The 27,340-nt window shown below is 50.2% G+C and overlaps 1 protein-coding gene across 3 annotated transcripts in view; it reads right to left on the reverse strand.

Moving 5' to 3' along the window:
• The window catches only part of LOC147114393 (F-BAR and double SH3 domains protein 2-like), a 176,306-nt gene that overhangs the window by 112,196 nt on the left and 36,770 nt on the right, over nt 1–27,340 (reverse strand). For all 3 annotated transcript variants that reach the window (XM_085996065.1, XM_085996064.1, XM_085996063.1), the window contains one exon: nt 12,031–12,104. In XM_085996065.1, coding sequence (XP_085852191.1) covers nt 12,031–12,104 — 74 coding nt within the window. The remainder of the gene's footprint in view (nt 1–12,030; nt 12,105–27,340) is intronic.

Genomic DNA, 27,340 nt, shown 5'->3' on the forward strand with positions numbered 1-27,340 from the left:
GGAGCGATGCACTGTCGGAGGGGCAGTACTGAGGGAGCGCCGCACTGTCGGAGGGGCAGTACTGAGGGAGCGCTGCACTGTCAGAGGGGCAGTACTGAGGGAGTGCAGCACTGTCAGAGGTGCAGTACTGAGGGAGCGATGCACTGTCGGAGGGGCAGTACTGAGGGAGTGCCGCACTGTCGGAGGGGCAGTACTGAGGGAGTGCAGCACTGTCGGAGGGGCAGTACTGAGGGAGTGCAGCACTGTCAGAGGGGCAGTACTGAGGGAGCGATGCACTGTCGGAGGGGCAGTACTGAGGGAGTGCAGCACTGTCGGAGGGGCTGTACTGAGGGAGCGCCGCACTGTCGGAGGGGCAGTACTGAGGGAGCGCTGCACTGTCGGAGGGGCAGTACTGAGGGAGTGCTGCACTGTCAGAGGGGCAGTACTGAGGGAGTGCTGCACTGTCAGAGGGGCAGTACTGAGGGAGTGCAGCACTGTCGGAGGGGCAGTACTGAGGGAGCGATGCACTGTCAGAGGGGCAGTACTGAGGGAGTGCAGCACTGTCGGAGGGGCAGTACTGAGGGAGTGCAGCACTGTCAGAGGGGCAGTACTGAGGGAGTGCAGCACTGTCGGAGGGGCAGTACTGAGGGAGTGCAGCACTGTCAGAGGGGCAGTACTGAGGGAGTGCAGCACTGTCAGAGGGGCAGTACAGGAAACTTTCGATTTACCGGCACCTAAATAGCCGTAATTCTCGGTTAACCGGCAAAATTCAGGAGTAGGTTCCGGTAAGTTTTACTTCATATTGTACTTGCCTTCCTCGATCTGTTGCTGTGCAAGGGTGTGGCTGCAGCTGTTGCTAAGCCATAGAGTCATACAGCACGGATAGAGGCCCTTCGGCCCATCGTGTCCGCGCCGGCCATCACGCCCTGTCTAATCTAATCCCATATTCCAGCATTTGGTCCGCAGCCTTGTATGCTATGGCATTTCAAGTGCTCATCCAAATGCTTCCTAAATGTTGTGAGGGTTTCTGCCTCCACAACCCTTTCAGGCAGTGAGTTCCAGACTCCAACCACCCTCTGGGTGAAAAAGTTCTTTCTCAAATCCCCTCTAAACCTCCCGCCCTTTACCTTGAATCTATGCCCCCTAGTTATTGACCCCTCTACTAAGGGAAAAAGCTCCTCAGTATCCATCCTATCTATGCCCCTCATAATTTTGTACACCTCAATCATGTCCCCACTCAGCCTCCTCTGCTCCAAGGAAAACAAACCCAATCTGCCCAGTCTCTCTTCATAGCTGAAGCGCTCCAGCCCCGGTAACATCCTGGTGAATCTCCTCTGCACCCTCTCTAACGCGATCACATCCTTCCTGTAGTGTGGCGACCAGAACTGCACACAGTATTCCAGCTGTGGCCTAACCAGTGTTTTATACAGCTCCATCATAACCTCCTTGCTCTTATATTCAATGCCTCGGCTAACGAAGGCAAGTATCCCATATGCCTTTTTTACCACCTTATCCACCTGTTCCGCCGCCTTCAGGGACCTGTGTACTTGCACACCCAGATCCCTCTGACCCTCCATCTTGCCTAGGGTCTTACCATTCATTGTGTATTCCCTTGCCTTGTTAGTCCCCCCAAAGTGCATCACCTCGCACTTTTTCGGGTTAAATTCCATTTGCCACTGTTCCGCCCATCTGACCAACCCATCTATATCGTTCTGCAGACTGAGGCTACCCTCCTCGCTATTTACCACCCTACCAATTTTTGTATCATCCGCGAACTTACTGATCATACCTTTTACATTCATATCCAAGTCATTAATGTAGACCACAAACAGCAAGGGACCCAGCACCGATCCCTGTGGTACCCCACTGGCCACAGGCTTCCAGTCACAAAAACAACCTTCGACCATCACCCTCTGCCTTCTGCCACTAAGCCAGTTTTGTATCCAATGTGCCAAGGCACCCTGGATTCCATGGGCTCTTACCTTCTTGACCAGTCTCCTGTGCGGGACTTTATCGAAGGCCTTACTGAAATCCATGTATACCACATCCACTGCACTACCCTCATCCACACACCTAGTCACCCCCTCAAAAAATTCAATCAAATTAGTTAGACATGATCTCCCCTTGACAAAGCCATGTTGACTATCCCTGATTAATCCTTGTCTCTCCAAGTGGAGACTAATTTTGTCCCTCAGAATTTTTTCCAATAATTTTCCTACCACTGATGTTAGGCTCACTGGCCTGTAGTTCCCCGGTTTTTCCCTACTTTCCTTCTTGAATAATGGTACTACATTAGCGGTTCTCCAGTCCTCTGGCACATCCCCTGTGGCCAGAGAGGTCCTGAATATATGTGTTAGAGCCCCCGCAATCTCTTCCTTTGCCTCACACAGCAGCCTGGGATACATTTCGTCCGGGCCTGGGGATTTATCCATTTTTAGGCCTGCTAAAACCGCCAATACCTCCTCCCTCTCGATGTTAATATGTTCGAGCATATCACAGTCCCCCCGCCCTATTTCTATGTCTACATCGTCCTCCTCCATAGTGAAAACAGATGCAAAAAATTCATTTAGAACCCCTCCTACATCTTCCGGCTCCACACACAGATTGCCACTTTTGTCCCTAATGGGCCCTATTTTTTCCCTAGTTATCCTCTTACCCTTAATCTATATATATAAAGCGGCTCTTCTGTCTGTCCCGATGTCTGTCTGTCCCTCCGTGTTCTATACGTTTGAAAGTTACAGAGCGTACCGACGCGCGCGTCGCCTCAAAAGAAAGCTTGCGATTCCGGACCGGTCATAGGCGTATTTACGTTTCGGCCGGACAAAAATCCCGCCCACGGTATCCCGAAAACGTTCAGCGTTCCGCTTATTAGCATCTCATTAGCGACCGTGTGACGTCGAGGTCTACCAATCGGACGGCGGGTTCCTTCCTACAGTTGAGTGTCGAGTGACTCGACGATTGACCAATCCTACGCTTCGGTGACCTGACCGGTCGACCAATCGGTGCGTGTGTGGGCGGGCCTTATCCTTCTGAACCGAGGTGAGTGGACGCCATCTTGATTTTTCACAATTTTTTCCCCCACACTTTCTGTGTGTTAGGGAACTAAGGTAAATATTTTAATGATGTGTTAGGGAATTAAATAACAATTTAATAGGGGGGGGGAGAGCCTCGGGAAATCGCGGGGGGGCGGAGAGCCTCGGGAAATCGCGGGGGGGGAGAGCCTCGGGAAATTGCGGGGGGGGGGGAGCCTCGGGAAATCGCGGGGGGGGGGAGAGCCTCGGGAAATCGCAGGGGGGAGAGCCTCGGGAAATCGCGGGGGGGGGAGAGCCTCGGGAAATCGCGGGGGGGGGGGAGAGCCTCGTGAAATCGCGGGGGGGGCGAGCCTCGGGAAATCGCGGGGGGCTCGCACTGACCGCGCATGCGCCGCCCGCACTGACCGCGCATGCGCCGCCCGCCCGCCCACAGCGGCCGTCCATCAGCCGCACGATACGCGGGGGACCTCAGCTCCGGACCTCAGGCGCTAGGCAGGGGGAGGGGCCGGAGAGAGGGACAGAGGGGAGTGGGGGAGCGGGGGAGTGGGGGAGGGAGGGAGACAGGGGAGAGGAGGGGAGGGAGAGGAGGGGAGAGGAGGGGAGGGAGAGGAGGGGAGGGGAGGGAGGGATAGGACAGGGAGATGACATGACAGGGAGAGGGGGGACACACAGGGGCAGGGAGACCAAGCGCCCCAAAATTGCCCTCGCAACGCGGGGCTCCCCAGCTAGTATACTTATAAAACATCTTAGGATTTTCCTTTATTTTGCTCACCAGTGTTATTTCATGGCCCCTCCTTGATCTCCTAATTTCTTTTTTAAGTATCCCCCTGCACTTTTTGTACTCCTCTAGGGCTTCCTCCGTCTTTAGCCTTTTGTATCTGCCAAAAGCCCTCCTTTTTTTCCTAATCCATTCTCGTATATCCCCTGACATCCAAGGTTCCCTGTGGTTTTTGGAACCACCCTTGACCTTTACGGGAACATGTTGCCATTGTATGATCTCAATCTCCCTTCTGAAAGCCTCCCATTGCTCTGATGCGGATTTTCCTACAAGTAGCTGATCCCAGTCCATTTTGGCCAGTGTTGTGTATGTAATATGTGTGCTACTTTGAACCTATGGACAGGACTGCACTACTTGTAGGGCGTAGTGATACGCAGTACCACTCCTGGCCATAGGGGTATAAATAGTACTGTGGGTACTGATCTCCCCTCAGTTCCCGCCTGTGGGCATGAAGTAAAGACCTACGTATAGCCCCTACCTCCAACCAGTAAAGACCTGTTTGAGTTATACGTTTAAGTCTTTGTGTTAATTGTTCAATACAATACACATACTTAACACTGGCGACGAGTCAGGTTCTTACCCTGCGGCAGTTGAAGAGAGGTTTCAAACATCACCACCCCACCAGAAGCGACAGGCTTTAGGACTCTGAAGCCTCCATCAGCGACTGAGCACTGGAGTGCAGCAGCCATCCTGACAGCTTCCAGCGACTGACAGAAGTCTTTCTGCAGTTTCCTTGTTCAACCTAGGTGGTGGGGTAAGCCGTGCAGCGTTGGCTGCAAAGACAGGGCTGGGGAAGTTGGAGAAGATAAGGGCGATCGCAATCCCTGATAAGAGCCGCGGTGAAACGCGCGAGCGGGTAAGCCAGAGCCCGGGAGGGAGCGAGCAAGAGCCGCTTCGGTCGGGAGCCACTTCGCGATCCAGCGATCGCATCCGCTGATAAGGGCCGCACTCGGGCGATCGCGGCAAAGATAAGGGCCGCACTCGGGGGCTGAAGGGAGACGGCGTCGGGGGACGGGTGAAGACCGCCAAGCGCGGGAAAACCACCATTTTGTGGGCGGAGGACGACGGCAAGAGCGGGAAGCCGCCATCTTTGATAACAAGTAAAGAAAAGAAAATCTGAGAAATTGCAAATCTACAATGCCTAAACACGGGAATATTAGCACCTTTGATAGTGACCTCGAAGATTGGGCCATATATGTTGAAAGAGTAAAAAATTATTGTAAGGCCAATAAAATTCGTGACCAAGATAAAGCTCTAACATTATTAAATTTAATGGGTGCGAAGACATACGGGCAATTGAAACACCTGTTATCACCAGATGAACCGGCGGATAAGACGTTCGATGAGATTGTTACTGTCCTGAAAGATCATCTAAACCCCACGCCGCTGATGCTAGCAGAACGATTTAAATTTTATGACAGAAGGCAGCTACAGCATGAAAGCAATGCTGAATATTTGCTGGAATTGCGTAAATTAGCGAAATATTGCCAGTTTGGAACGGGACTGACAGATGCACTACGAGACAAATTTGTGTGTGGTTTATTTAAACAGGATACACAAAAGCGACTGCTCGAGGAGAATGAGCTGACGCTTGAGAAGGCGGTCACTATGGCAGCAGCACACGAAGCCGCAGCGAGAGGCACGGCAGTAATGCAGCTACGGTCACCGGAGCTCAGTGCACACAAATTGGGTGTGAGTTCTGGCAAATGTTATCGTTGTGGAAAGACAACGCATGATCAGAACCAGTGTTGGTTTAAAAACCAAGAATGTAGAACTTGTGGTAGGCTTGGACATATAGCTAGAGTATGCAGGTCAGGGAAGAAGACCAGCAACAAGAAGTCACCGCAAGGAAAATACGCAAAGGTACACAAGGTGACCGAACAGGAGTCCGATTCAGACGCTAGCAGTAATGAACTGGCTAGCTTAAGCTGTAATGAACTGGCTAGCTTAAGTGTACTCAACGCTGGTAAGGGTGCAGACCTCCAGACAATTTGGGTCACTCTTCAGATAGAAGGAGTCCAAGTAAAACTGGAATTGGACACTGGATCGGCATTGACGGTCATAAATAAGAAAGATTACGGAAAGTTATTCCAACATATTCCCCTACAGGATACGGGGATTATATTGAAAACATACACGGGGCAAAGAGTGTACCCCATCGGGAAAATAGAGGTTGCAGTGGTCCACAAGGGCGAAGATAGTCAAATAATGGACTTATATGTGATATCTGAAGGAGGTTCTCCACTACTAGGACGGGAGTGGATTAGGAAAATGAATATGGACTGGCATTTCCTACAAACAATAACGAGTGAGAACTCGGTGAAGATAGTCAGCCCAGACTCTGGAACGGATGATGGTAAGCCCAACTCAGGTGCAAAAGACAAAGTTTCAGCACAGAATTCCACTGAGCAACAACAACATAGTTTAACTGTGGATTCTGAGTCTGGCAAGTCTACTGATGTGCCCATTTCTGAGGGACACCGGGCTCGAACTCAACTCCATTTCAAACTACAACAGCAATTAGAACAAATGCTTCGCCGTTTTGAGCAAGAGTTGAATGCAACGAAAGAGTTCTTTGATATAGAGTTGGAGAATCTGGAAAGACAACAGAAGCAGCTGATGGAGAAAATGGAGCAGGAGCACACAAAACGTCTGATGTCAGAGGAGTTAACGGTCAGCCAACTCCTGCATATGCTGAAGGACAGGACTCTGAAATGGGAAAAACTTGAACACGAACTTCAATATTCAAACGAAAGGGGTTCGGAGCTCTCAAAGGTTATTGGAAGAGCTGAGGTGGCAACACAGACTGAGATGACTGCAACAGAGCAGCCCTTGGATGCCAAAAGTACGCTGACTCACGTCAACGTAGAACAACAGACCGCTGAAACAGCTGCTCCGGTAGAGGGATTGAATAGTCCGATCAATCAATCTCCAAAAGAAGTTGAAGTAGTAAAATCTCAAATGAGGTCATTAGTAAACGACTTGCTGAAAGCCCAGAAAAAGCTGGATGAAGAGGTACGCATGAAGAAGTCTCTTCAGGAAAGATGTCTGGACTTGGAACAAAAGCTGGCTAACGCCCAGCTGGGTATGGAGGAAATAGAAGACCCTCTCGCTGGCCTAGATCAGGACGACACCGAATATTACTATGTCCTGTCCTGCCCAACTTGTAACTTCGACTCCCACCATACAGAAATCATGGAGGAGCACCGAAAGTCTACGGAACATCGGGAGAAGGTGGCTCTACTACGGAAAAAGGAGGAAGAGAAGGAGGAACTGCGCATGCAGCTGGCAGCTGACAGTGGAGCCCAGAGAGTCTCCAAGAAGCAGAAAAGGAAAAGTCGAAACAGAAGATGACCCATCTGAACCATTATTACCTCTACCAGATCACACACGTGGTCCCTCCGAACGGAGCCAATTCAGTTCGGAAGTTCAAACTGTTAAATCCATGGAAGGACTATTGAATGAGTCACTCCAGCAACGTGAACCGACTACACCACAGAGATTGAATCTGTGAACTGTTTTCCGCAGAGACTGAATCTGTGATCTGTTTTGACATGAAGTTATCTATGTATCTATGTTATTCTGTTATGTAAACCTGAAGTTATATATGTATATATGTTATTACGTTATGTTAAATGGGGAGATGACTGTAAAGCTAGGAAGGGAGGAATGTTGTGTATGTAATATGTGTGCTACTTTGAACCTATGGACAGGACTGCACTACTTGTAGGGCGTAGTGATACGCAGTACCACTCCTGGCCATAGGGGTATAAATAGTACTGTGGGTACTGATCTCCCCTCAGTTCCCGCCTGTGGGCATGAAGTAAAGACCTACGTATAGTCCCTACCTCCAACCAGTAAAGACCTGTTTGAGTTATACGTTTAAGTCTTTGTGTTAATTGTTCAATACAATACACATACTTAACAGCCAGATCCTGCCTTATCCTATTAAAATCGGCCTTCCCCCAATTTAGAACCTTTATTTCCGGCCCATCCCTGTCCTTTTCCATGACCACCTTAAATCTCACCATATTATGGTCACTGTCACCAAAGTGCTCACCTACTAGCACTTTTTCCACTTGGCCGGCCACATTCCCTAGAATTAGGTCCAGTACCGCCCCCTCTCTTGTAGGACTTTCTACATGCTGGCTCAAAAAGCTCTCCTGGATGCACTTTAAGAATTCTACACCCTCTGAGCCTTTCACACTTTGACTATCCCAGTTAATATTGGGGAAGTTGAAATCCCCCATTATTATTACCCTATTATTTGCACATTTCTCTGAGATTTGCCTACATATCTGTTCCTCTATCTCCCCCTGACTGTTTGGAGGCCTATAGTACACTCCCAGCAAAGTGCTTGCCCCCTTTTTGTTTTTAAGCTCCACCCATATGGCCTCATTAGAGGAACCTGCTAATATATCATCCCTCCTTACTGCAGTAATTGACTCCTTAATTAATATTGCGACACCCCCTCCTCTTTTACCTCCCCCTCTGTCTCGCCTGAGGATTCTGTACCCCGGAATATTGAGCTGCCAGTCTTGCCCCTCCCTCAACCATGTCTCCGTGATAGCAACAATATCATACTCCCATGTGTTTATCAACACCTTCAGTTCATCCACCTTATTTGCAAGACTCCTTGCATTAAAATAGATGCCATCCAGCCTTGCCCTTGTATATTTGCCCTGTCTACCAAGCTGACTTGTTTTTTTCTCTATAATTGGCAGCACATCACCCCCTATTTCAGCTCCCCTCTGTATCCCATCCCCCTGCCAAGTTAGTTTAAACGCCCCCCAACAGTGCTAGCAAACCTCCCCGCAAGGATATTTGTCCCGTTCTGGTTCAGGTGCAACCCGTCCGACTTGTACAAGTCCCACCTTTCCCAGAAGCAGGCCCAGTGATCCAGGAAACTAAAACCCTCCCTCCTACACCAACTCTTTAGCCACGCATTCATCTGCACTATCCTCCTATTCCTATACTCACTAGCACGTGGCACTGGGAGTAATCCAGAGATTACAACCTTTGAGGTCCTGCTCTTTAATCTGTTACCTAGCTCCCTAAATTCTTGATGCAGGACCTCATCCCCCTTCCTACCTATGTCGTTGGTCCCAATGTGGACCACGACCTCTGCCTGCTCACCCTCCCCCTTAAGAATGCCCTGTAGCCGCTCAGTGACATCCATGACCCTGGCTCCAGGGAGGCAACAAACCATCCTGGAGTCACGTTTGCGGCCACAGAAACGCCTATCTGTTCCCCTTACGATAGAATCCCCTACCACTATTGCTCTCCCACTCTTTTTCCTCCCTTCCTGAGCAGCAGAAGCGTCCCTGGTGCCAGGAAGCTGGCTGCTGCTGCCTTCCCCTGGTGAGTCATCCCCCTCAACAGTATCCAACTTGGTATACCTGTTTGAAAGGGGGATGTCCGCAGGGGTTCCCTGCACTTCCTGCCTGCCTCTGTTGCTCCGCCTGATGGTCACCCACTTTCTGTCTGCCTGTGCAGCCCTACCCTGAGGCGTGAACAACTCGCTAAACGTGATATCCACGACTCTCTCAGCATCACGCATGCTCCAAAATTCATCCAACCGCAGCTCGAGCGCCGCAATGCGGTCTACAAGTAGCTGCAGCTGGATGCATTTCCCGCACACATGGTCGTCAGGGACACTGGCAGCGTCCCTGACTTCCCACATGGAGCAAGAGGAGCAGAACACGGGTCTGAACTCTCCTGCCATGACTTACTCCTTTAATTAATTTAAAAATTTATTTAAGCTACAGAGACACTTGGAACTTGTGGCCCTTGTTCTGAACCTGTTGCTAAGCAACAGGGTTTGTTGCTTTACACGGAGTTGTCAGCTCTCCGTATCTTTTACTATAGCTTTCAGTTATCTGGAATTTTTGATGAACCAGCACCACGTCGGTCCCGTCGGTGCCAGATAAAAAAAAAGTTTCCTGTACTGAGGGAGTGCTGCACTGTCGAAGGGGCAGTACTGAGGGAGCGCTGCACTGTCGAAGGGGCAGTACTGAGGGAGCGCTGCAGTGGAAAACAGTGACAGGATTGGACAAAGTCAACATGGATTTACAAAAGGTAAATCGTGCTTGACTAATCTACTGGAGTTTTTTGAGGATGTAACTGGTAGAATAGATAAGAGAGAACCAGTGGATGTGGTGTATTTGGACTTTCAGAAGGCTTTCGATAAGCTAAAAGAGAAAATGCTAGGCAAACTAATGGGACTAAAGGTGGACAAGTCCCCTGGACCTGATAGCCTGCATCCCAGGGTCTTAAAGGAAGGATAGTGGATGCATTGGTTGCAATATACCAAAATTCCCTGGATTCTGGAGAGGTCCCAGCAGATTGGAAAACCGCTAATATAACACCCCTATTTAAGAAAGGAGGGAGACAGAAAGCAGGAAACAATAGACCAGTTAGCCTAACATCTGTCACTGGGAAAATGCTGGAGTCCATCATTAAGGAAGTGGTAGCAGGACATTTAGAAAATCATAATATAGTCAAGCAGAGTCAGCATGGTTTTAGGAAAGGGAAATCACGTTTGGCAAATTTGCTGGAGTGCTTTGAGGATGTAACGAGCAGGGTGGATAAAGGGGAACCAGTAGATGTGGTGTATTTGGATTTCCAGAAGGCATTCGATAAGGTGCCACATAAAAGGTTACTACACAAGATAAGAGCTCACGGGGTTGGGGGTAATATATTAGCATGGATAGAGGATTGGCTAACTGACAGAAAACAGAGAGTCGGGATAAATGGGTAATTTTCAGGTTGGCAAACTGTAACTAGTGGGGTGCCGCAGGGATCAGTGCTGGGGCCTCAACTATTTACAATCTACATTAATGACTTGGATGAAGGGACCGAGTGTAATGTAGCCAAATTTGCTGATGATACAAAGATAGGTGGGAAAGCAAATTGTGTGGAGGACACAAAGAATCTCCAAAGGGATATAGATAGGCTAAGTGAGTGGGCAAAAATATGCCAGATGGAGTATAATGTGGGAAAATGCGAGGTTATCCACTTTGGTAGGAAAAATAAAAAAGCTAATTATTATTTAAATGGAAGGAGATTACAAAATGCTGAGGTACTGAGGGATCGGGGGGTCCTTGTACATGAATCACAAAAAGTTAGCATGCAGGTACAGCAAGTAATTAGGAAGGCAAATGGAATGTTGGCCTTTATTGCAAAGGGAATGGAGTATAAAAGTAGGGAAGTCCTGCTACAACTGTACAGGGCGTTGGTGAGACCACACCTGGAGTACTGCGTACAGTTTTGGTCTCCTTATTTAAGGAAGGATATACTTGCATTGGAGGCAGTTCAGAGACGATTCACGAGGCTGATTCTGGAGATGAAGGGGTTGACTTATGAAGAAAGGTTGAGCAGGTTGGGCCTATACTCATTGGAGTTTAGAAGAATGAGAGGGGACCTTATTGAAACATATAAGATTCTGAAGGGGCTCGACAGGGTAGATGCAGAGAGGATGTTTCCCCTCGTGGGGGAATCTAGAACTAGAGGGCATAATTTCAGAATAAGGGGGCACCCTATTAAATCGGAAATGAGGAGGAATTTCTTCTCTCAGAGGGTCGTGAATCTGTGGAATTCTCTTCCCCAGAGAGCTGTGGAGGCTGGGTCAGTGAATATATTTAAGGTGGAGATAGACAGATTTTTGAAAGATAAGGGAGTCGAGGGTTATGGGGAGCAGGCAGGGGAGTGGAGTTGAGGCCAAGATCAGATCAGCCACGATCTTATTGAATGGCGGAGCAGGCTCGAGGGGCCGAATGACCGACTCCTGCTCCTACGTCTTATGTTTTTCTGTTCTTATCACACTGCTGTTTGTGGGAGCTTGCTGTGCACAAATTGGCTGTCACATTTCCTACATTACAACAGTGATTCCACTTCAAAAGTTCCTCATTGGCTGTAAAACACTTTGAGATGTTCAGAGGTCCCGACAGGCGCTATAAAAATGCAAGTGCTTTTCTTTCTTTAAAAATCAAATCACTGCTGTAAATCAGTCTCGGAATGCGGCCGGCATTTATTGCCCATCCCTAGTTGCCCCTTGAGAAGATGGTGGTGAGCCACCTTCTTGAACGGCTGCAGTCCGTGTGGTGAAGGTGCTCCCACAGCGCTGCGAGGGAGGGAGTTCCGGGGTTTGGGCAGATGTAAAATGGCTGCTGACTCGCTACATCTACTCCGAGGAGTCCCAAAAGGAACAGGTTGCTCGCGGTCCCTGGCTGCGGCTGTTACCTGTTGTCATTTGTCTCCGGCTTTCCGCGATTCCAGTCCTTCTTCAAGTACTGCCCGGCCAACCTCTGCAAGGCCTGAAAGAAAAGGGCTGCCGTCAATAGCGAAACAGACCAGGGAGGGAAGGATCCGAGTGGTAACTGAGAGGAGAGCTCGGCTACATCACGATATCTGGTCCCAAAGCTCAGTGGGACAACAATCCAGAGAAGTCAGCACTTCGATCTTTCTTGGCTGAGAATTCGAGTAAAAGACCCAAATATCAGTTTGACCCAAACCACCAGGGTGTGGAGATGCCGGAGTTGGACTGGGGTGGACAAATGTAAGAAGTCACACAACACCAGGTTATAGTCCAACAGCTTTATTTGAAATCACAAGCTTTCGGAGCGCTGCTCCTTCTTCAGGTGAAGTGGAGAAATGCATAAAGACACAGCTTATATAGTCAGAGAATCATGTCAGATGTTTACAGGTAACCTTTCCAACTGCCATTTATCACACCTCGGCAGAGAGATAATCACAGCAATCAAAGGTGTGAATGGTGTCCAAACAGGTCAGTCAGGGAAACATTACATCAAAGAACAATGAGGTGGGGTCACAAGGGGTCAAATATTGCAGATGCTGGGGTCTGTATGAAAAACAAAAAAAGACAAAAAACATTTTTTTTGGTTGGAAATCACAGCAGGTCCGGCCGCATCTGTGTAGAGAGAACAAGCCAATGTCAACTCGAGTCTGGATGACCCTGCGTCAGGTGGGGTTACATGTAGCGTGACATGAACCCAAGATCTCGGTTGAGGCCGTCCTCATGGGTGCGGAACTTGGCTATCAGTTTCTGCTCGACGATTTTGCGTTGTCGTGTGTCTCGAAGGCCGCCTTGGAGAATGCTTACCCGAAGATCGGAGGCTGAATGTCCTTGACTGCTGAAGTGTTCCCCAGCACTTACACACCCCAGCATCTGCAATATTTGACCCCTTGTGACCCCACCTCATTGTTCTTTGATGTAATGTTTCCCTGACTGACCTGTTTGGACACCATTCACACCTTTGATTGCTGTGATTATCTCTCTGCCGAGGTGTGATAAATGGCAGTTGGAAAGGTTACCTGTAAACATCTGACATGATTCTCTGACTATATAAGCTGTGTCTTTATGCATTTCTCCACTTCACCTGAAGAAGGAGCAGCGCTCCGAAAGCTTGTGATTTCAAATAAAGCTGTTGGACTATAACCTGGTGTTGTGTGACTTCTTACACCAAACCACCAGGACAGACCTGATCCTGGATATCCATCAGCAACTGAGCCAAACAATCCAGGGCACGTACTTCCACACCCGAACTACCCTGGACACTACCCACCCATTTAATCTCCTCCCACAGCCCATGTACACTCTCCCCTATCCTGAACTCTACCCACCCATTTAATCTCCTCCCACAGCCCATGTACATTCTCCCCTATCACAGACTCTCCCCACCCATTTAATCTCCTCCCACAGCCCATGTACACTCTCCCCTCTAATGGACTCTACCCACCCAATTAATCTCCTCCCACAGCCCATGTACACTCTCCCCTATCCTGGACTCTACCCACCCATTTAATCTCCTCCCACAGCCCATGTACACTCTCCCCGATCATTGAATCGACCGACCCAGTTAATCTCCTCCCACAGCCCATGTACACTCTCCCCTATCATGGACTCTCCCCACCCATTTAATCTCCTCCCACAGCCCATGTACACTCTCCCCCATCATGGACTCTCCCCACCCATTTAATCTCCTCCCACAGCCCATGTACACTCTCCCCTATCATGGACTCTACCCACCCATTTAATCTCCTCCCACAGCCCATGTACACTCACCCCTATCATGGACTCTACCCACCCAATTAATCTCCTCCCACAGCCCATGCACACTCTCCCCTATCATGGACTCTACCCACCCATTGAATCTCCTCCCACAGCCCATGTACACTCTCCCCTATCATGGACTCTACCCACCCATTTAATCTCCTCCCACAGCCCATGTACACTCTCCCCTATCATGGACTCTACCCACCCATTTAATCTCCTCCCACAGCCCGTGTACACGCTCCCCTATCATGGACTTTACCCACATATTTAATCTCCTCCCACAGCCCATGTACACTCTCCCCTATCATGGACTCTCCCCACCCATTTAATCTCCTCCCACAGCCCATGTACACTCTCCCCTATCATGGACTCTACCCACCCATTTAATCTCCTCCCACAGCCCATGTACACTCTCCCCTATCATGGACTCTCCCCACCCATTTAATCTCCTCCCACAGCCCATGTACACTCTCCCCTATCATGGACTCTCCCCACCCATTTAATCTCCTCCCACAGCCCATGTACACTCTCCCCTATCATGGACTCTACCCACCCATTTAATCTCCTGAGGGAAAGTTCTGTAAAAACAACATATTATCCAAAACTCGGCTGCCCGTGTCATAACTCGAACTGAGTCCCGTTCAACCATCACCCCCTGTGCTCACTGCCCCGTGTCCTAACTCGCACCCAGTCCCGTTCACCCATCACCCCCTGTGCTCACTGCCCCGTGTCCTAACTCACACCCAGTCCCGTTCACCCATCACCCCCTGTGCTCACTGCCCCGTGTCCTAACTCGCACCCAGTCCCGTTCACCCATCACCCCCTGTGCTCACTGCCCCGTGTCCTAACTCACACCCAGTCCCGTTCACCCATCACCCCCTGTGCTCAATGCCCCGTGTCCTAACTCACACACAGTCCCGTTCACCCATCACCCCCTGTGCTCACTGCCCCGTGTCCTAACTCACACCCAGTCCCGTTCACCCATTACCCCCTGTGGTCACTGCCCCGTGTCCTAACTCACACCCAGTCCCGTTCACCCATCACCCCCTGTGCTCACTGCCCCGTGTCCTAACTCACACCCAGTCCCGTTCACCCATCACCCCCTGTGCTCACTGCCCCGTGTCCTAACTCACACCCAGTCCCCTTCACCCATCACCCCCTGTGCTCACTGCCCCGTGTCCTAACTCGCACCCAGTCCCATTCACCCATCACCCCCTGTGCTCACTGCCCCGTGTCCTAACTCACACCCAGTCCCGTTCACCCATCACCCCCTGTGCTCACTGCCCCGTGTCCTAACTCGCACCAAGTCCCGTTCACCCATCACCCCCTGTGCTCACTGCCCCGTGTCCTAACTCATACCCAGTCCCGTTCACCCATCACCCACTGTGCTCACTGCCCCGTGTCCTAACTCGCACCAAGTCCCGTTCACCCATCACCCCCTGTGTTCACTGCCCTGTGTCCTAACTCACACCCAGTCCCGTTCACCCCTCACCCACTGTGCTCACTGCCCCGTGTCCTAACTCGCACCCAGTCCCGTTCACCCAACACCCCCTGTGCTCACTGCCCCGTGTCCTAACTCACACCCAGTCCCGTTCACCCAACACCCCCTGTGCTCACTGCCCCGTGTCCTAACTCACACCAAGCCCTGTTCACCCATCACCCCCTGTGCTCACTGCCCCGTGTCCTAACTCACACCCAGTCCCGTTCACCCATCACCCCCTGTGCTCACTGCCCCGTGTCCTTACTCGCACCGAGTCCCGTTTACCCATCACCCCCTGTGCTCACTGCCCCGTGTCCTAACTCACACCCAGTCCCGTTCACCCATCACCCCCTGTGCTCACTGCCCCGTGTCCTAACTCACACCCAGTCCCGTTCACCCATCACCCCCTGTGCTCACTGCCCCGTGTCCTAACTCGCACCAAGTCCCGTTCACCCATCACCCCCTGTGCTCACTGCCCCGTGTCCTAACTCACACCCAGTCCCGTTCACCCATCACCCCCTGTGCTCACTGCCCCGTGTCCTAACACACCCAGTCCCGTTCACCCATCACCCCCTGTGCTCACTGCCCCGTGTCCTAACTCACACCCAGTCCCGTTCACCCATCACCCCTTGTGCTCACTGCCCCGTGTCCTAACTCACACCCAGTCCCGTTCACCCATCACCCCCTGTGCTCACTGCCCCGTGTCCTAACTCACAACCAGTCCCGTTCACCCATCACCCCCTGTGCTCACTGCCCCGTGTCGTAACTCACACACAGTCCCGTTCACCCATCACCCCCTGTGCTCACTGCCCCGTGTCCTAACTCGCACCCAGTCCCGTTCACCTATCACCCCCTGTGCTCACTGCCCCGTGTCCTAACACACCCAGTCCCGTTCACCCATCACCCCCTGTGCTCACTGCCCCGTGTCCTAACTCACACCCAGTCCCGTTCACCCATCACCCCCTGTGCTCACTGCCCCGTGTCCTAACTCACACCCAGTCCCGTTCACCCATCACCCCCTGTGCTCACTGCCCCGTGTCCTAACTCACACCCAGTCCCGTTCACCCATCACCCCCTGTGCTCACTGCCCCGTGTCCTAACTCGCACCCAGTCCCGTTCACCCATCACCCCCTGTGCTCACTGCCCCGTGTCCTAACTCACACCCAGTCCCGTTCACCCATCACCCCCTGTGCTCACTGCCCCGTGTCCTAACTCGCACCCAGTCCCGTTCACCCATCACCCCCTGTGCTCACTGCCCCGTGTCCTAACTCGCACCCAGTCCCGTTCACCCATCACCCCCTGTGCTCACTGCCCCGTGTCCTAACTCACACCCAGTCCCGTTCACCCATCACCCCCTGTGCTCACTGCCCCGTGTCCTAACTCACACCCAGTCCCGTTCACCCATCACCCCCTGTGCTCACTGCCCCGTGTCCTAACTCACACCCAGTCCCGTTCACCCATCACCCCCTGTGCTCACTGCCCCATGTCCTAACTCACACCCAGTCCCGTTCACCCATCACCCCCTGTGCTCACTGCCCCGTGTCCTAACTGACACCCAGTCCCGTTCACCCATCACCCCCTGTGCTCACTGCCCCATGTCCTAACTCACACCAAGTCCCGTTCACCCATCACCCCCTGTGCTCACTGCCCCGTGTCCTAACTCACACCCAGTCCCGTTCACCCATCACCCCCTGTGCTCACTGCCCCGTGTCCTAACACACCCAGTCCCGTTCACCCATCACCCCCTGTGCTCACTGCCCCGTGTCCTAACTCACACCCAGTCCCGTTCACCCATCACCCCCTGTGCTCACTGCCCCGTGTCCTAACTCACACCCAGTCCCGTTCACCCATCACCCCCTGTGCTCACTGCCCCGTGTCCTAACTCACACCCAGTCCCGTTCACCCATCACCCCCTGTGCTCACTGCCCCGTGTCCTAACTCACACCCAGTCCCGTTCACCCATCACCCCCTGTGCTCACTGCCCCGTGTCCTAACTCACACCCAGTCCCGTTCACCCATCACCCCCTGTGCTCACTGCCCCGTGTCCTAACTCACACCCAGTCCCGTTCACCCATCACCCCCTGTGCTCACTGCCCCGTGTCCTAACTCACACCAAGTCCCGTTCACCCATCACCCCCTGTGCTCACTGCCCCGTGTCCTAACTCACACCCAGTCCCGTTCACCCATCACCCCCTGTGCTCACTGCCCCGTGTCCTAACTCGCACCAAGTCCCGTTCACCCATCACCCCCTGTGCTCACTGCCCCGTGTCCTAACTCACACCCAGTCCCGTTCACCCATCACCCCCTGTGCTCACTGACCTACATTGGCTCCCAGTCCAGCAACGCCTTGATTTTAAAATTATCATCCTTGTTTTCAAATCCCTCCACGGCCTCGCCCCCTCCCTATCTCCGTAACCTGCTTCAGCCCCACAACCCCCCCGAGATCTCTGCGCTCCTCTAATTCTGGCCTCTTGAGCATCCCCGATTTTAATCGCTCCACCATTGGCAGCCGTGCCTTCAGCTGCCTGGACCCCGAGCTCCGGAATTCCCTCCCTAAACCTCTCCGCCTCTCTCTTCTCCTTTAAGACGCTTCTTAAAACCTCCCTCTTTGACCTGTCCGAATGTCTCTATGTGGCTCGGTGTCAGATTTTGTTTTTATAACGCTTCTGAGCAGCGCCTTGGGACGTTTTACTGCGTTAAAAGATACTATATAAATACAAGTTGTTGTTGTCTGTCTGTCTCTCTGTGTCTGTGTCTGTCTCTCTCTCTCTGTCTGTCTCTCTGTGTCTGTCTCTCTGTGTCTGTGTCTGTCTCTCTCTCTCTGTCTGTCTCTCTGTGTCTGTCTCTCTGTGTCTGTCTCTCTCTCTCTGTCTGTCTCTCTGTGTCTGTCTCTCTGTGTCTGTCTCTGTCTCTCTCTCTCTGTGTCTCTCTCTCTGTCTGTCTCTCTGTGTCTGTGTCTGTCTCTCTCTCTCTGTCTGTCTCTCTGTGTCTGTGTCTGTCTCTCTCTCTCTGTGTCTGTCTCTCTGTGTCTGTGTCTGTCTCTCTCTGTGTCTGTCTCTCTGTGTCTGTGTCTGTCTCTCATAGAGTCATAGAGTTTTACAGCACAGAAAGAGGCCCTTCGGCCCATCGTGTCTGCGCCGCCCATCCATCCCTGTCCAGTCTAATCCCATTTTCCAGCACTTGGTCCGTAGCCTTGTATGCAATGGCATTCCAAGTGCTCATCCAAATGCTTCTTGAATGTTGTGAGGGTTCCTGCCTCTACCACCCTTTCAGGCATTGAGTTCCACATTCCAACCACCCTCTGGGTGAAAAAGTTCCTCCTCAAATCCCCTCTAAATCTCCTGCCCCTTACACTGAATCTATGCCCCCTTGTTATTGACCCCCCTACTAAGGGGAAAAGTTCCTCTTTATCTACCCTATCTATGCCCCTCATCATTTTGTATACCTCAATCAGGTCCCCCCTCAGCCTTCTTTGCTCCAAGGAAAACAACCCCAGCCTGTTTAGTCTTTCTTCATAGCTGAGGCGCTCCATCCCAGGTAACATCCTGGTGAATCTTCTCTGCACCCTCTCCAAAGCAATCACATCCTTCCTATAGTGAGGCGACCAGAACTGCACACAGTACTCCAGCTGTGGCCTCACCAGCGTTTTGTACAGCTCCATCATAACGTCCCTGCTCTTATATTCTATGCCTCGGCTAATGAAGGCAAGTATCCCATATGCCTTTTTAACCACCTTATCTACCTGTTCCGCTGCCTTCAGGGATCTATGTACATGTACACCAAGGTCCCTCTGACCCTCTGTACTTCCTAGGGTCCTACCACTCATTGTGTATTCCCTTGCCTTATTTGTCCGTCCAAAATGCATCACCTCGCACTTTTCAGGGTTAAATTCCATTTGCCATTTTTCCGCCCATCTGACCAACCCATTTATATCGTCCTGTAGCCTGAGGCTTTCCTCCTCGCAATTGACCACCCCACCAATTTTCGTGTCATCTGCGAACTTGCTGATCATACCTTTTACATTCTCATCCAAATCATTTATGTAGATCACAAACAACAAGGGACCCAGCACCGATCCCTGAGGTACCCCACTGGACACAGGCTTCCAGTCACAAAAGCAACCTTCGACCATCACCCTCTGCCTCCTGCCACTCAGCCAGTTTAGGATCCAACGCGCCAAGGCACCCTGGATCCCATGGGCTCTTACCTTCTTGACCAGTCTCCTATGCGGGACTTTGTCAAAGGCTTTACTGAAGTCCATGTAAACCACATCCACAGCATTTCCCTCATCCACCCACCTAGTCACCCCCTCGAAAAATTAAATCAGATTCGTCAGACATGATTTACCCTTGACAAAGCCATGCTGACTATCCCTGATTAATCCTTGCCTCGCCAAGTGGAGACTAATTTTGTCCCTCAGAATCTTTTCCAATAATTTCCCTACCACAGATGTTAGGCTCACTGGCCTGTAATTCCCTGGTTTATCCCTGCTACCCTTCTTGTATAATGGTACTACATTAGCTGTTCTCCAGTCCTCTGGTACATCCCCTGTGGCCAGAGAGGTTCTGAAAATTTGTGTCAGAGCCCCTGCAATCTCCTCCTTTGCCTCCCACAGCAGCCTGGGATACATCTCGTCCGGGCCTGGGGATTTATCCACTTTTTGGCCTGCTAAAACCGCTAGCACCTCCTCCCTCTCGATGCTAATATGTTCAAGTGTGTCACAGTCCCCTTGCCCGATTTCTATGTCTGCATCGTCTTTCTCCATAGTGAACACAGATGCAAAAAATTCATTTAAAACCCCGCCTACATCATCTGGCTCTACACACAGATTGCCACTTTGGTCCCGAATGGGCCCTACCCTTTCCCTGGTTATCCTCTTGCCCTTAATATACTTATAAAACATCTTAGGATTTTCCTTTATTTTGCTCGCCAGTGTTATTTCATGGCCCCTCCTCGCCCTCCTAATTTCTTTTTTAAGTATGCCCCTGCACTTTTTATACTCCTCTAGGGCTTCTTCCGTCTTTAGTCTTTTGTAACTGCCAAAAGCCCCCCTTTTATTTCTAATGCATTTTTGTATATCCCTTGTCATCCAAGGTTCCCTTTGCTTGTTGGTCCCACCCTTGACCTTTACAGGAACATGTTGGCGCTGTACTCTCTCTATTTCCCTTCTGAAAGTCTCCCACTGTTTTGATGTGGATTTTCCTATAAGTAGCTGCTCCCAGTCCACTTTGGCCAGATCCTGCCTTATCATATTAAAATCGGCCTTCCCCCAATTTAGAACCCTTATTTCTGGGCCGTCTTTGTCTTTTTCCATGACCACCTTAAATCTCACCGAATTATGGTCACTGTCGCCAAAATGCTCTCCTACTGATACTTCCACCACTTGCCCGGCTACATTCCCCAGAATTAGGTCCAGTACCGCCCCCTCTCTTGTAGGACTTTCTACATGTTGGCTCAAAAAGCTCTCCTGGATGCACTTTATGAATTCTGCACCCTCTAAGCCTTTCACACTCTGACTATCCCAATTTATATTGGGGAAGTTGAAATCCCCCACTATTATTACCCTATTATTTTCGCACTTCTCTGAGATTTGCCTACATATCTGTTCCTCTATCTCCCCCTGACTGTTTGGGGGCCTATAGTACACTCCCAGCAAAGTGCTTGCCCCCTTTTTGTTTTTAAGTTCTACCCATATGGCCTCATTAGAGGAACCCGCTAATATATCGTCCCTCCTTACAGCAGTAATTGACTCCTTAATTAATATTGCAACACCCCCTCCCCTTTTACACCCCCCTCTGTCTCGCCTGAAGATTCTATACCCCGGAATATTGAGCTGCCAGTCCTGACCCTCCCTCAACCATGTCTCCGTGATAGCAACAATATCGTACTCCCATGTGTTCAACAACAACTTCAGTTCATCCACCTTATTTGTAAGACTCCTTGCATTAAAATATATGCCTTCCAGCCCTGCCATATTCCCTTTTGCCTTCACATATTTGCTCTGCCTTCCCAGCTGACTTGTTTTTTCCTCTGTATTTGGCTGTAAATCACCCCCTACTATAGCTCCACTCTGTACCCCATCCCCCTGCCAAGTTAGTTTCAACCCCCCCCAGCAGTGCTAGCAAACCTCCCCGCAAGGATATTGGTTCCCCTCTGGTTCAGGTGTAAACCGTCCGACTTGTACAAGTCCCACCTTTCCCAGAAGCAGACCCAGTGATCCAGGAAACTAAAGCCCTCCCCCCTGCACCATCCCTTTCTCTCTCTGTGTCTGTCTCTCTGTGTGTCTGTCTCTCTGTGTGTCTGTCTCTGTGTCTGTCTCTCTGTGTCTGTCTCTGTCTCTCTCTCTCTGTGTCTGTCTCTCTGTGTCTGTCTCTGTCTCTCTTTCTCTGTGTCTGTCTCTCTGTGTCTGTCTCTGTCTCTCTCTCTCTGTGTCTGTCTCTCTGTGTGTCTGTCTCTGTGTCTGTCTCTCTGTGTCTGTCTCTGTCTCTCTCTCTCTGTGTCTGTCTCTCTGTGTCTGTCTCTGTCTCTCTGTGTCTGTCTCTCTGTGTGTCTGTCTCTGTGTCTGTCTCTCTGTGTCTGTCTCTCTGTGTCTGTGTCTGTCTCGCTCTCTCTCTGTCTGTCTCTCTGTGTGTCTGTCTCTGTGTCTGTCTCTCTGTGTCTGTCTCTCTGTCTCTCTCTCTCTGTGTCTGTCTCTCTGTGTCTGTCTCTCTGTGTGTCTGTCTCTGTGTCTGTCTCTCTGTGTCTGTCTCTCTCTCTCTGTGTCTGTCTCTCTGTGTCTGTCTCTGTCTCTCGCTCTCTGTGTCTGTCTCTCTGTGTGTCTGTCTCTGTGTCTGTCTCTCTGTGTCTGTCTCTCTGTGTCTGTGTCTGTCTCTCTCTCTCTGTGTCTGTCTCTCTGTGTGTCTGTCTCTGTCTCTCTGTGTCTGTGTCTGTCTCTCTCTCTCTGTGTCTGTCTCTCTGTGTCTGTCTCTGTCTCTCTCTCTGTCTGTCTGTCTCTCTGTGTCTGTGTCTGTCTCTCTCTCTCTCTGTCTGTCTCTCTGTGTGTCTGTCTCTGTGTCTGTCTCTCTGTGTCTGTCTCTCTGTGTCTGTCTCTGTCTCTCTCTCTCTCTGTCTGTCTCTCTGTGTGTCTGTCTCTGTGTCTGTCTCTGTGTCTGTCTCTCTCTGTCTCGGTCAGTCTGTCTGCCTCTCTCGCTTTCAGTCTGTCTGTCTGTCTCTCTCTCTCTGTCGGTCTCATACAGGGTGGATAAAGGGGAACCAGTGGACGTAGTGTATTTAGACTTCCAAAAGGCATTTGACAAGGTGCCACACAAGAGATTATTGCTCAAGATAAAAAAATCACGGGATTGGGGGTAATATTCTGGCGTGGGTGGAGGATTGGCTCTCTAACAGAAGGCAGAGAGTTGGGATAAATGGTTCATTCTCAGATTGGCAATCAGTAACTAGTGGTGTTCCGCAGGGGTCAGTGCTGGGTCCCCAACTCTTTACAATCTATATTAACGATTTGGAGGAGGGGACCGAGTGTAACATATCAAAGTTTGCAGATGATACAAAGATGGGAGGGAAAGTAGTGAGTGAGGAGGACATAAAAAACCTGCAAAGGGACATAGACAGACTAAGTAAGTGGGCAGAGATTTGGCAGATGGAATACAATACTGGAAAGTGTGAGGTTATGCACTTTGGCAGGAAAAATCATAGAGCAAGTTATTATCTTAATGGTAAGAAACTGGAAAGTACTGTAGTACAAAGGGATCTGGGGGTCCTGGTGCATGAAACTCAAAAAGTTAGTATGCAGGTGCAACAAGTGATCAAGAAGGCCAATGGAATGTTGGCTTTTATTGCTAGGGGAATAGAATATAAAAACAGGGAGGTATTGCTGCAGTTGTACAAGGTATTGGTGAGACCGCACCTGGAATACTGCGTACAGTTTTGGTGTCCATACTTAAGAAAAGACATACTTGCTCTCGAGTCAGTACAAAGAAGGTTCACTCGGTTAATCCCGGGGATGAGGGGGTGGACATATGATGAGAGGTTGAGTAGATTGGGACTCTACTCATTGGAGTTCAGAAAAATGAGAGGCGATCTTATTGAAACATATAAGATTCTGAAGGGGCTTGATCGGGTGGATGCGGTGAGGATGTTCCCAGTGATGGGTGAAACTAGAACTAGGGGGCATAATCTTAGAATAAGGGGCTGCTCTTTCAAAACTGAGATGAGGAGAAACTTCTTCACTCAGAGGGTAGTAGGTCTGTGGAATTTGCTGCCCCAGAAAGCTGTGGAAGCCACATCATTAAATAAATTTAAAACAGAAATAGATAGTTTCCTAGAAGTACAGGGAATTAAGGGTTACGGGGAGCGGGCAGGAAATTGGACATGAGTCTAGGTTCGGAATGGTCGTGGCCCTATGGGTAGTGGAGCGGGCCCAGGGGCCGTGTAGCCTGGTTCTGCTCCTACTTCTTGTGTTCTAATTCTGTGTTAGATTTCAGGAGATGGTTTTATTCCTGTTCCTGGCTGGGGTGGAGATCGCCTTTACAGAAGGTAAGTACTGTAGAAAATATAGGGACAGAGTGATCTCCTGGACGAGTTTCGATCGCCTAGATGGGTCGGAGAGGAATTTCCCAGATTTTTTTCTCCCAAATTGGCCATTGGGTCTTCATCTGGTTTTTCGCCTCTCCCGGGAGATCACATGGGTTCGGGTGGATGCAGAGTGATAGAAGATTTGAGGTTAGGATCAGATCAGCCATGATCTTATTGAATGGCGGAGCAGGCTCGAGGGGCCGACTGGCCTACTCCTGCTCCTATTTCTTATGTTCTTATGTCTCTCTCTCCCTCTCTGTGTCGGTCTGTCTCTCCCTCTCTCTCTCTCGGTCTGTCAATTCAATTCAATTCAAATTGCTTTATTGGCATGACAAGGTACATCTTATGTTGCCAAAGCACAGGAAAACATGTATGATTGAACACGTAAACGCAGATCTAGACATACAGTGTATATAGACAGATAGATCCCTGTATACATAAATATACACACATATAATATGCATATAATCTTTTCTTAGATTTAATGGTTGTCCCTCTGCTTGTGGCAAGCTGTAACATAGTTTGCCGCTAAAGTTACGCATTTTCTCTGTTCCCCCAATAGGTATGGGAGTTTTTGGTTGTCATTCAAATTTTTGAATTCAGGGCATATTTTTGTGAATTTTGGGTAGAAGTTCTCTCTTATGTCCTGATATTTTCCACAAGCTGTGAGGAAGTGCATCTCTGTCTCCACCACTCCCTGACTGCAGTGAGAGCATATCCTGTCCTCTCTTGGCAGCCAGGTCTGCCTGTGTCTACCTTTTTCGATGGCCAGGCTATGCTCGTTAAGTCTGTACATTGTTAAGGTTTTTTTCAGTTTGCTATCTTTTACCGTGGTCAGGTATTCAGCCATGTTGTATTGTCTGTTTAGGGCCAAATAGCAATCAAGTTTGTTTTGGGTTTTTGTCGTTTCTGTCCAATAGGTCAAATATTTTTCCTTTTGTTTAGTGACAATTGTGTTGGGTCGAATTCTCTGTGCTAGGATGTCACTGTCCTGGGGCTGATTATTATTAGTAGTGTTAGTAGTTACTTCACTGAGTCCCAGGACTATCACAGAAATCACAGAAACCCCACAGTGCAGATAGAGGCCATTTCGGCCCATCAAGCCTGCACCGACACACATCCCACCTGATCCCCGTAACCCCTATACCAACACACAGCCCACCCTATCCCCGTAACCCCACGTATTTAATCCCCCTAACACTAAGGGTCGATTTATCATAGCCAATCAACCTAACCCGCACATCTTTGGACTGTGGGAGGAAACCGGAGCACCCGGAGGAAACCCACACAAACACGGGGAGAACGTGCAAACTCCACACAGACAGTCACCCGAGGCCGGATTCGAACCCGGGTCCCTGGCGCTGTGAGGCAACAGTGCTAACCACTATGCCACCGTGCTGCCCTAGTTGACTGAGGGGACTCTTCTCTATGATCATCTCTTGGCATTTCTCTCTCTCTCTCGGTCTGTCTCTCTCTCTGTCGGTCTGTCTCTCTCTCTCTCTGTCTCTCTCTCTCCCCCCGTCTCTCTCTCTCCCTCCCCGTCTCTCTCTCTCTCTCTCTCTCTCCGTCTCTCTCTCCCTCTCTCTCTCTCCGTCTCTCTCTCTCCCTCCCCGTCTCTCTCTGTCTCTCCCATCTCTCTCTCGCGCTGTCTCTCCCATCTCTCTCTCTCGCTCTCTCTCTCCGTCTCTCTCTCTCTCTCTCCCCGTCTCTCTCTCTCTCCCCGTCTCTCTCTCTCTCCCCGTCTCTCTCTCTCTCTCCCCGTCTCGCTCTCTCTCTCTCTCTCCCCGTCTCTCTCTCTCCCCGTCTCTCTCTCTCTCTCCGTCTCTCTCTCTCTCTCTCTCTCTCCGTCTCTCTCTCTCTCTCCCCGTCTCTCTCTCTCTCTCCCCGTCTCTCTCTCTCTCTCTCTTTCTCTCTGTGTCTCTCTCTCAATTCAATTCAATTCAATTCAAATGCTTTATTGGCATGAAAGTTTACAGGGAACCATATTGCCAAAGCTTACAGAACAAAAAGTATAGTTTTCCAACATTCTGTAGGTGTCAAACAATTTTGACCTTCGTTGGGTACATACAATATTAGTTTAAACAATATTAATTTAAAGTCGTTGAACATCGTTGGGTACATTCAGTATTAATTTTAAACAGTCCTCAGGTTGTGACATGTTGTTACATATTTGGCACCAAGGTATGGTCTGTCTCCTTCTTCCAGGACTAATCTTAATTTTGACAGGTCATCCAATTCTTTGAAATCTGGGGTTGTTTGGCTGAGCTTGTCAAATAATATGTTTCTTGTTGTGTTGAATTTTTCGCATTTTAGGAGGAAATGCATCTCTGTCTCAACCTCGCCGGCCAGACATTGATCACATATTCTATTCTCTCTAGGCTGCCAGGATTTCTTGTATCTTCCTTTTTCAATTGCCAGTTGGTGGTCGCTTAGTCTGTACCTGGTGAGGGTCTGTCTCTGTTTTGTGTCTCTGATGGTCGAGAGATAGTCTGCCAGTTCACATTCTCTCCCCGTCTCTCTCTCTCTCTCCCCCCGTCTCTCTCTCTCTCTCTCCGTCTCTCTCTCTCTCTCTCCCCCCGTCTCTCTCTCTCTCTCTCTCCCCCCGTCTCTCTCTCTCTCTCTCCCCCCGTCTCTCTCTCTCTCTCTCCCCGTCTCTCTCTCTCTCCCCGTCTCTCTCTCTCTCCCCGTCTCTCTCTCTCTCTCTCCCCATCTCTCTCTGTCTCTCTCTCTCTCTCTCCCCGTCTCTCTCTCTCTCTCTGTCTCTCTCTCTCTCTCTCCCCCCGTCTCTCCCTCCCCGTCTTTCTCTCTCTCTCTCCCTGTCTCTCTCTCTCTCTCTCCCCCTGTCTCTCTCTCTCTCTCTCTCTCCCCGTCTCTCTCTCTCTCTCTCTCTCCCCGTCTCTCTCTCTCTCCCCATCTCTCTCTCTCTCTCTCCCTCCCCGTCTCTCTCTCTCTCCCCCGTCTCTCTCTCTCTCAAATTCAAATTCAAATTCAAATCGCTTTATTGGCATGATAAGGTACATCTTATGTTGCCAAAGCATCAAAATACATTTATGGTTGAACACATAAACGCAGTTCTATTCATACAGTGTATAAACAGGTATATCCCTGAGTGTATAAATATACATTCGCCTTGTTTATATATACTCTTTTCTTAGTTTACTGGTTGTCCCTCTGTTCATGGCAAGCTGTAACATAGTGTGCCGCCAGTGTTACACAGCTTCTCTCCTCCCCCAGTAGGAATGGGAGTTTTTGGTTGTCATTCAGATTTCTGAATCTCTCTCCCCATCTCTCTCTCTCTCTCCCCGTCTCTCTCTCCCCGTCTCTCTCTCTCTCTCCCCCGTCTCTCTCTCTCTCTCCGTCTCTCTCTCTCTCCCCGTCTCTCTCTCTCTCTCCCCGTCTCTCTCTCTCTCTCCCCCCGTCTCTCT

Source organism: Somniosus microcephalus, chromosome 8 (assembly GCF_052327205.1).
Source record: "Somniosus microcephalus isolate GS21.2 chromosome 8, FLI_Smic_1.0, whole genome shotgun sequence".
In the NCBI taxonomy this organism is placed as follows: Eukaryota; Metazoa; Chordata; class Chondrichthyes; order Squaliformes; family Somniosidae; genus Somniosus; species Somniosus microcephalus.